This window comes from Leuciscus leuciscus (genome assembly GCF_965113295.1).
Source record: "Leuciscus leuciscus genome assembly, chromosome: 19".
Classification (NCBI taxonomy): Eukaryota; Metazoa; Chordata; class Actinopteri; order Cypriniformes; family Leuciscidae; genus Leuciscus; species Leuciscus leuciscus.
In genome coordinates, this window is record NC_138743.1 from 1555648 (window position 1) to 1566883 (window position 11236).

General features: G+C 35.8%; 1 protein-coding gene across 1 annotated transcript; it reads left to right on the forward strand.

Moving 5' to 3' along the window:
* Positions 1-217: 217 nt before the first annotated feature.
* On the forward strand, positions 218-4956 carry LOC309481581 (sterile alpha motif domain-containing protein 3-like). Its single transcript, XM_082146543.1, has 7 exons — positions 218-696; positions 1529-1616; positions 1755-1842; positions 1958-2110; positions 2361-2570; positions 3056-3215; positions 4410-4956. The coding sequence occupies exons 3-7, from the start codon at positions 1771-1773 to the stop codon at positions 4442-4444; spliced, it is 630 nt and encodes a 209-aa protein (XP_082002669.1). The 5' UTR covers positions 218-696; positions 1529-1616; positions 1755-1770; the 3' UTR covers positions 4445-4956.
* Positions 4957-11236: the final 6280 nt, after the last annotated feature.

The following is an 11236-nucleotide window of genomic DNA, read 5'->3' on the forward strand; positions in this document are numbered from 1 at the left end:
GCTAGCATTGACATCAGCGGGAATCCATCTGTCACTCAAGTGGCCACACCCTTAATTATGCAGAACTTTAAATATTAATCAACTAACTATAAAAAAATTCACCCCCCTCACAGTTGTTATGAAGGGCAAAATTAGCTGTATAGACCAAAGCCACATAGAGATCCAGGCTGTAAACATGTTTTTTTCTGCTGTAAAGTTGGTAATTTTAACATGGGGGAGATACAGATAGCTCACTTCTGCAGCCAGCCCAAGCGGCCAGTCAATGAATTGCAGTTTAACTCACTTCCGTGTTGGTTTCAAGAGAGAGACGGGGAGGTTGCCGCTTGGTCAAGAAGACCCATGAGAATGACTGCTGTAGTCAAAAATATTAATATCTAGTTAATGTATGATTTGAGCTGTACATTAGCATGAAACTTATATTTCCTAATACATTATAGTCTACCTTTTTGACGAATCATTTTGTGAAAAAAAAAAAAAAAACTAACCAGGAGTTTTCTTTATTTTGTATACCATATTGTGATGGGAACATTAAAAAACAAATAAGCGTAAAAATCCCCCTGGTGGCATATATGGGTTGCGTCATCCTTGAATTCCTATTGGTGGATTGGCGAAGATGAACCTCGAGACAAGTGAGACAAGTGACAGTTAATTTTTCAAACTGACGAGTCCGCCATTTCTCCCCGTTCATACCTTAAGGTAAGTTAAGTTTTTACATTTTTGAAATGATTTTACCGAAATATTTAGTATTACAGTTAATATTTATATTGGTTAGAGTAACTTAGCCCTTGTGTTAAATACTGATACTAGAAGCAAAATTTACCTCAGTTAAAAACACTGCTATTGTGTAACGTTAGTAGGCCTACTGACGGGCTTCGTCAGCCATCGGTTCAGAAAGCCCTGTTAAATTGATTTTGCTCCGGTTTTTAAATTAATTAAGATACAGGCTCCCTTTATTTACTTGTTAATTTTAATGACATTGTCAACTACAATAAGATAGCTGTGTTATAAGGAGACGAGCTTCGAGTTAGAAGGCTGAATTTTAATTTCAAGTAAAAGTGAACCGGGTGGAAGACGGAGGCGAATGATATGTGAATGTGTGTCGCAGTTTCACACATAACGTTACTCAGTTTGCGGTGAGTATTTTTCCCAGGCCTATGTTAACAGGTATAACGTTAGAAGTTCTTAACTTTGGCCCGCGAGATCTACTTTCGTGCAGTTTTTAGCTCCAACCCAGAACAGACGAAGATCTTGATTAGCTTGTTCAGGTGTGTTTTATCAGGGTTGGAGCTAAACTCAGCAGGAAAGTGGACACTGCTACAGTTCAAAACTTCCGGCCGGTCTGCATTAAAACTGTGCAGTTACTGCGCAGTGTTCGTCTGTTTACTGTGCGCATGCGCTGGATTAAAGTGATGATAGCACATGGTTAAATTTAGCATTCAAATGTTCTAAAGCCAAAAATGTTTAGGTGTGTTTAATGCATAGCTGGTTTGTGAAGTGTTATTTATGCTCTGTTTTCTTTTATCCCCAGATAACCATGGTTGATAAATGGTCAGTAGATGACACGTGCCACTGGCTTCAAACTATGAACCTCATTGATGCAAAAGAAAGTTTCAGAGGTAACGTACAAATGAAAACTTATAAATGTTCATTTTGTGATGTTGTGAAGTTTCATTTTTTATAACAGTTAAATGTATTTTATGTTAAACTTGTTGGTTGTGGGGTACTGAAATAATAGATTTGATTATATTTCTTAGGTACCCAAATCATAAAATGTATGGAGATGTTCTGGGGAGTTTGATCACCCGCTTTCCATTTTTGAAGGATGGCAGCTCCTCTGGTTATGTATGAACATATTGCAATTATTTTAATATTGTGAAAATATTGAGATCATTGCTCATTAAAAAATCTCACACAGGAAAAAATCTATTTTAAAAAGAAAGTATAAATGTGTCTACAGGATACCTTGTTGGAATGCCTTAGAAACAAATTTAAAAAAGAAAGGATTCCCTTGGTTAGCTCATCAATCGTCCTGCAAATGAAGGAGAAGTATGGGATTAAAAGGAAGTGTGCTGGACAAACAGATTCTGAGGGACTTAGTCAACAACAAGAGGCAAGTTCAGTTCAATAAATTTGATGTTGAAGGCAGATTAAATTTGTCTTAACATGAAACACATGTTGGTATATAGAGATTATGCTTGTTCAATTCAAATTTGTATAGCGCTTTTCACAGGATGTATTTGGTTTAGTGATCCTTAAGTGATACATCAGTTTTTAAGATTGATGTTTCAATCTTAAATATTTTATTCTGTGACTTTGATTCATATTTACGTGTACTGCACAATACTGTCTTCCTACCTCAGATTGTGTTGGACCTGGAAGTAATGGGTGAGGATGAGACAAGTTTCCGGGAACACATTAATGCCATCACCCTGGAGTTACGTAAAAGCAATCCCAGTTACTCTGAAGTCAAGAACCGGATGAAGCGCACTCTTTTCAAAAGAGTACAGCTTATGGACAGGCCTGCAGCTGAGGTAATGGAGCAGTTTCCTTTTCTTGGAGTGCCACAGCTTGTGAGTAAACATTGTTACATTTTGTGCCAGGCATATAAGAAAAATCTGTGTAATTATATTTCTGTGAATTCCTATAGCTCATATGGTAGAGCAATGTGTTAGCAATGCAAAAGGGTATCACATACTGATAAATGTATAGATTGAACGCAATGCAAGTTCCTTTAGATAAAAGCGTCTGCCAAATATGAAGTATTTTATTTGATATAAAGTTATTTAGTTTTATTCTTATTCTGATTTTATTATTTTAATTTTAGATATATACTGCGGTTTAAAATTGAGGTCATTTAGAAATGGGAGCTCTAGCGCAAATTCTACCGGGAAGACTCTAATATCATGTAGGGGTGTCGAATTTAATCGTTAAAAACATCACTATATGGAAGTCAGTTGCAACCTCCAGTTCATGTTGACTTTAAGGAACTTGTTTGGCTGAAAGTGTGTAATTTGGATATAAGCACCTGAAGTAATTGTAGTGTTTTGTATTTAAGATGCTGCATGAAATAACAATGAGGTTTGGAACAGACTTGGTGAAGAACATGGAAACATCTCTGAATGAAATGGCCCCAAACATCATCAGGAGTGCAAAAGAAGGAAGTCAAAAAAAACTCTACGCCAATCTCATTGGACCAGCAGAGGAAACCACAGAAGGTAACAACACCATACATTTTCCCCCATCCAACCTATCTGTGCCATGCCAACCTATCTGTTCCAGTGTAAAGTTGCATTGTTTGCATTGTCAATGTAAAGGTTGTAGCTCCTATAAAATGTATGAGTGAAAACATGTATTAAAATAATGCAAATATTAAAGGAATAGTTTACCCCAAAATAAAAATTGTCATCATTTACTCACCTCTTGTCATTTCAAATCTTTGACTTTCTTCTTCAGAACATAGAAGAAGATATTTTGAAGAAGGATGGTAACCGAACAACGACGGTGCCCATTGACCTGCATTGGTTTGGTGTCCATATAATAGAAGTGAATGGGTACCAGTAGCATTGTTCGGTTGCCAACATTCTTCAAAATATCTTTTTTTGTGTTATGCTGAAGAAGGAAAGCCATATAGGTTTAAAATGACAAGAGTGAGTTAATGATGACATAATTTTCATTTTTGGGTAAACTATCCCTTTAATTGATTTCTGTACCTAATATACAACCAGTTTACTCACCCTTATGCCAAATTTGTAAAAAATAAAATAAAATAAATTTTAATTAAATTTACCCTATAATTTACTCACTCTCTTCCTTAGTCATAAGCTTTGTACTGTTTGCACTGCTTTGTAATGTCATTGAATAGCACCCCAATTTAAGTCATAAAATAAATCTGTACAACTCCAGGGGTTCATACTTGTCTTCTAAAGCAAAATGGTACGTACAAATGGTACGTTAGTGAGATAAAAAGATTACATTTGCCAAGACAGGTTGCTATAATTAGACTATGTATGATAAGGGAATAACATCCAATGGGGTGGCACATCAGCTCCACATCAATAATTATGAGTCTTGTTGGTTCTTGCGTGTCACGTGCTTAGCTGTCATATCTGTGTTGTGTCATGAACGATTCAGTTACAAGAACGAAAGAACCAATGAGATTCAAAGTAATCAAAGTGGAGCTGACGTGGTAGCATGTTGAATGTTCTTCAGTCATCAGTAATGTTGACATTCAAACACATTACAAAGCTTTTTATTATTAAATATATCTCAGATTGTGTTAAACTGATGAAACAAAGTCATACACATTGGTTGGCTTGTTGGTGAGTAAATGATGGGGTAATTTTAAGTCTATTTGATGACTTCTGTTAATTGGTGAAAAGCACTCAAAAGGTGAAATGTTTGTTTTATAGGAACCCAAAGGTCCTACACCAACCATTGTGTTTAACGGCTCTCCTGATCCCCTCAAGGCTGAAAGCGTCAGCATTATAATGGACAATGTGAACATCATAAGAGAGGCAGACATTGACATGACACAGGCTGTGGAATGCCTGTTTGCAGTCTATTTTCTTTTCAATGTGCAATACCCGGTTGACATTAAGCATGACTTTTATTAAAAAATATATGCTTAAACTTAGACAAGAGCACGACACTAGAACACCAATACCTGTACTGAAAATGTACAGTCAACTTGTGTAAATTGTAGTGCTATTCAATAGATGTTTTAATTGTTCATGTTTTGATTTTTATCTGCATTGTCAAATATCAAAAATGATTTGTTTTTCCTCATTTCAGAGATACATGTAAAAGTGAAGTACTGTATATACATAAACAAGCTTATGTGTGTTTATTGCAAAGTGAAAATGCTTAAATGAAATAATCCAAAATGTAATTAAACATCTTAAATGTAAATGTGAAATTTGCTGTCTAATACAGAGTATACAGAAGTGCAATTTTAAATATGACACTACTATTTTTGTATAATCAATTGAATAAAAAAAAATAAAAAAAATTCTGGATTGTTTATTTTCTTATTCAATAATAATGAACTCGTTTAATAATAAAGAACCCTTAAATGGTTCTATATAGAACCATCTAACTTGGTTTCAAAGAACCATTTGGGGTTCTTTTTATGGAACCCATTAAAGTGGTTCTATATAGAACTATTTTGGAGTTCCATATATGAAGAGGGCGATAGAACCATTTCTGGTTCTAAATAGAACCATTTCTTTTAAGAGTGTAGGTTTCCATATAGAACCATTTTGACATCACAGGTTCTTTAAAATTGAGTCAAGAACCTTAGGGTTCCATATATAATCTTTTTGGCATAACAGATTCTGTAAAAGTGAGTCAAGAACCCTAGGGTTCCATATAGAACCATTTTGACATCACGGGTTCTTTAAAATTGAGTCAAGAACCCTAGGGTTCCATATATAATCTTTTTGGCATAACATATTCTATAAAAGTGAGTCAAGAACCCTAGGGTTCTATATAGAACCATTTTGACATCACGGGTTCTTTAAAATTGAGTCAAGAACCCTAGGGTTCCATATATAATCTTTTTGGCATAACAGATTCTATAAAAGTGAGTCAAGAACCCAACGCATTCTCATCTCAAGTCGTCATATACTGACGCTTTTGACATTTCGTCTACATCGAATGCACATGGCACCCTTTAGCGTCAATATGAGACGCACAGAGCTTTGTTCGGTTATGGGTAGGTTTAGGTCTGGGGTAGGGTTAGGGTTAGACCGCTAGGAGGCGCCTTCTGGCCCATATCTATCTGCGTCTCATATTGACGCTAAAGGGTGCCATGTGCGTTCGATGTAGACGAAATGTCAAAAGCTTGGGATGAGATCGGGCTGCAAGAACCCTGGGGTTCCATATAATATTTTTGGCATAACAGATTCTATAAAAGTGAGTCAAGAACCCTAGGGTTCCATATAGAACCATTTTGACATCAAGGGTTCTTTAAAATTGAGTCAAGAACCCTAGGGTTCCATATATAATAATATGTATATGGATATTTAGTTTTTAAAAAAAGTATGTTTACGAGCTGCTTAATTCGTAAAGTTTAATTTAAAGCTGGGGGGCTGTTCACACTACACCGATTTCAATTAAAAGCATAAAACTTTTATGCGTTTTGGTCATTCAATTACACGCTTTGGGCGCCTGAAAACGCAAACTTTTGAAAAACAGATTTCTTTTCAAAGTTTTCTAAAACGGTCTCCATGTAAACAATTAAAATGTGAATCTGTGAAAACCATGACGACATGCAAATGCTCATTACATGTTCAGTCTATAGTGTTTCATCGCCATCTACTGGCCTGGCTGCAGAATACACCGTTTTTATTCGTTTTCGCGGATCCGTGTAAATGGGGATCGTTTTGACACTGGTGTCGTCCGTACACGGAAAACTCAAAGGAAAACCTTCTCCGTTTTAAGCATATCGTTGTCGTGTAAACGTACCCTGAAATACAGGGCTGCGGGAAGAGGTTTTAGGTTGGGGGTGCTGGGTTTTTTTTTGGGGGGGGGGGGGGGTGGAGTCACCACTTTTGAATAAGAAACAATATCAAGACTATAAAACTCCTCAAAAACGCGCACACACTCAAACCTGACTGCACATCACATTTTTGACTTTATTGATTCATGCTTTTATTCCGGAGTCCCTTTTATTTTATTGCTCCGTTGTCGCATATCAGTCACAAAATGCGCCACGGGGAAGAAAAAAACATCTATAGCCTAAGTCGCACTGGACTAAGTCGCATTTTTTTAGAAATTTATTTCATAAAAAATAAATAAAAAAATGTTACAGACAGTTCTCCGTTACGGACGTGAGCGCTCTAAAGTGGCACTAAAATAATGTTTTAAAACTTTCACAGAGACCTCAAACTGAACAAAGCCCTGACAAAGCCTGTCTTTAAATTTAATTTCGTTTTGTATTAATTGTAGGCCTATCTTAATTTTAATCGATGTTTCATCAACAAATTGTCTGGATTTAATAAGAAGTAGCCTAAATATAGGCTATTAGAAAATAAATAATCAGGATACGGAGGCGCTGGCGAACCTGGAGCTCGTCTCATAATGAAACTCAGCGTAGGCCTATAAGGTAGCCTATTGCCTCACAGACCTGAGACATATAGATAGCTTGAAATGTCTACTATTAAGCAGAACAATTCAAAACGAAAGAAAACAGACTGCGCTGCTTATGCAATTCGTATGAAATGTGCATTTCTCTCTGGCGCTGCGAAGATCGCGAGTCGTCAACTTCATCTGTCTAGCCGACACTGACATAAAAAATAACTGTTTTATTAGTAAACAATTAAAATGTCTCCTGCTATATTTTACATATTTGCCTGTTCCTTACAAAACACTGACAGTGGGGTTTTTGACGTTTTTTTTGTAGTTTTTTTTTTTTTTTGAGCAGCTGCGGACAAATTCTTTCGAAACACAAACACACAATATTACGTAGGCTAACACTCTGCGCTTATGTTTTAAAAAGATAATTTAACATATAAATAACAATTTTTAAATAGCCCACTTAAAGTGTTTATTACAAATAAATGACTAAATGCTAAAAAAATTATACATTTTAATGAACAAACATATGCGTTGCATTTACAATTCTGTGAAAACAGGGGGTGCTGCAGCACCCCCAGCACCCCCACTTCCCGCGGCCCTGCTGAAATAAGTAATTCTATATATGAACCTGACGGAACCCTTTAAGGTTCTATATAGAGAACCGTTTCGGTTACACTTTTTTTTTAAGGTTTCATTGTTACACTGTAATTATATATTTAAGTACTGAGTAATAATAATTAACACCATGTACTTACTATAGGATTAGGGATTGGTTGAGGGTTAGTTGCATGTAATTATGCATAATTTACTGTTATTACTACGTTAAGTACATGTAACATATGTAACAATGACACTGTAAAATAAAGCGTTAGTGTAGATGATCACAGACTCACAGACACAGAGTGAAAATAAACATAACAGTCCAAACAGAATGATCAGCAAACTAAAGAAAGAAGCATTAAAACATTAAAGAAAAAGACGTGAAGCATCAACAGAAGCGAGTTTATTTCTCCAGAGTCTCTACGCCTCCTCAGGCCTGATTATATATATTGTGCATGACACGCAGACATTACATGTTCTTCCTCCATGACGATGCTTATTATGGACCCTCATTAAGTCTTCCAAGTTGATCCCGTTATAACCTCGTGTGTGATCCGGAGGATAATGACGATTCCGGGAGCTTTTTTCACGTTTACCGAGCGACTCGTTGGTTTAAAGATCAACCGGAGAGTTCGGGATGGCGGAGGACAATCGGTCAGCTCGTGAAACTTTAATAAAGGCCATGAATTAATCAATAAACCAGCAGGCCTGATGAAGAGGAGTAAGTGTGGGTAAAGAGACACTATGTGGCTCTCCTGAATAAATCATTTCCCATGATGCTCTTGTGCTGTCCTGCTGATGGAGAGCTTGTGTGAATACTAACCGCAGTCGTTATTAGCACATTTTACACTCATTTCTGCAGGGATATTCTGTGCATATCAATCCTGCACAATTAAATACTGACATTTACAGTGTTTATTATGGGATTTCATTTGCTAAATGTGTCAAAAATGAGGAAAATGCTGCTCGTTAGGAAACCTGGGATTCATGAGGTCTCCGGAAAGACGGAAATGCGATTTCAGTTTATTATAGTTAGCATTTTAATTTAGATTAGAGTATATTTTAATCGATTTTCCTAGTGAAAAAAAGTATACTTTATTGTATTTGAAATTTATTCCCTTTTTCAGTAGTAAAACTAAAAAAAGTACTCGCTTTAAATATATTAAAAGTATATTAGCATCATGCTTTTACCTATTTTCACAATACAACTTTTTACACACTTTAAAATAATTGTACTTTAGTATATTTTCTAAAAATATCTTTTATTTATTTCAAATATATTCAGTTTTTTTTTTTAAGTGTATTTATTTTATATTTTAGGTATATTTTTATCTGTATGCTAGAAATTATTATTGTAATAATGCGTTAAAAGTATACTTTCAAAATACATTATAGTATACAATAGTATATTAGTATAAGTAATATTAGTTTACTAATGTGCATTTGTTATTGAAGACTAAATGTGCATTTTGTAGTATTTGGAATAAGCCAGAGGAATTACTGAGCATATACTTTATATTTTACTCAAATATAATACACTTATGATATATTGCTTGTGTGTGTCGAAGACACTCGTAATGAATTTGTAATGTACTTGTAACACAAATAAAGTACACTTTAATATCACTAATCAAGCATGTAATGAGTCCCTACAGGGATATACTTAAAGTATACTTGAAGTTGTTCCAGTTTAGCACACAAAAGTACACTAAACACACTTAAAGTTATGCTTTACTACAGTGTAATTACAACTAAAATATACTTAAATTCGTGTCACGTTCAAAAATAAATGTTTTGTCAATCACGTTCGCCTCCGAAACTTTCGTCCATCATAAAGAAATTCGGATCGGGTTTGTTTTCTGCATCCGTATCAAGCATTTCGAGAAGTGTTTCGGCAGTCAGAGCCACCGAATGACGAATATACGAAGAAAACGCATACGAAGATTTCGGACTCGGTGTGCAAGGACCGTTAGTACAAAATGTGCAGTTCCAAAATAGCTTCAAGCTAACTAATCATTAACACACTTGAAGTGCTGATATAGTCTGGCTGAAAGTATACTTTTTTTTTTTTCCAGGGTTGTTGAGAACTCTTGTTCTAGAATCATGTGATTCTTTAACTTTATAAAACACACACACACACACACACACACACACACACACACACACACACAGATAAAATAGAGAGTTGGAGTGAGGAAAAAGGTGAAAGAGATAAGGTTCATTTGGAGAAGCAGGAGCGTAATCTCCACACTTTAACCTGAACCGGATCGCAGGCCACAGTTCAACGTGCTGAAGGATTTCTGCAAAGTACAGACGTGCCGTGAATAACGATGAAGCTTATCTGCAGTCGACAACTAATCGGCCTTTGTGGAATATAATGCAGTCGTGTGTTCACTTTCACTCTGGCTCTTTTCCAACATCTACGTGAGTTGCTTTGCTGTAGTGGCTGATAGTTTAGACTTTGCAGTTAGCTTCATAAATTCATTAGGAGTCCAGTTCACTCCCTGTGGTGTAAATCCAGCTTTTAATGTAGTTTATGTGTCTATGTGGTGTGTTTAATACGCTTTAAGACAAACCATGTGTAAGTTCATAAGTCGACAGCATTGCTGAGTATTTCCTCCTTAAAACTGCAGTGAACCAAAGACAGTCTCAAACACACGCTTTGAAATCGCTGGTGTTTCTGACGTCACAAACTACCTTGTAACCAATCTGGGCCCGGTTTCCCAAAGCGTTCTTATCTCTAAGTAGTTCTTAACCTATTCCTTAACCTCTCTCTTAACCTTATGGGACGGTTCCCGAAACGTTCGTACGCTAAGTATATCTTTTGTAAGTCACACTTTCGTAAGGTTGGTCTGGACCACTCTTAGCTTTACCTCATCACTGTTGCAGGTCTATATGAATATAATTCTGAAGTTTTAATACACCCAGACAGTGTTCAGTTAGGCTAATTCAAGTGTTTTCATGCAAAGAATAAAATTGTCATTACACTGATTTTTTTATTTTTATTATATTATTATACAATATTATTAATTTAATTAAAACGCTCTTTTAAAGGCCAGTGAAAGCACAGGCTACTGTCAGTTAAGTCCTATTCGGACGCTAATATTGTTTCTCATGGGCTCGTCGTATTTTAAACATTTACAGGGGTAAGTCGGTGATTTTAGTGCCGTACGAATCCATAATATCAGTGTTTTTCTCACCCAATCCGCGTAAAAATCCCTGGCCAAATTAGTACCTCCTGTTTTTTGACAAACAGGTCGTGTGGTAATTTAATTGCCGCCTGAATCCATATCTCTGAGTTTACAAGAGATTCGAAATTCACGGTTTAAATCCTTTTTGATCACTGCCGAGCACCGTACGCAAGATGTAAACTTTTATTACTGAAATGCTGGAAAGTATTTACACAAGAACAATATTTCACTGAGCTCCACCTCAGCGAACAAAAATGGGAAAGAGAAGAAGGCACGTAAATTTTTGAAAAGGTTATTGTGGCAGCAATGCCAATATGTTACAATTTTAAAATATGTAGGCAAGATTATTATAGGCTATTATAGTTTGG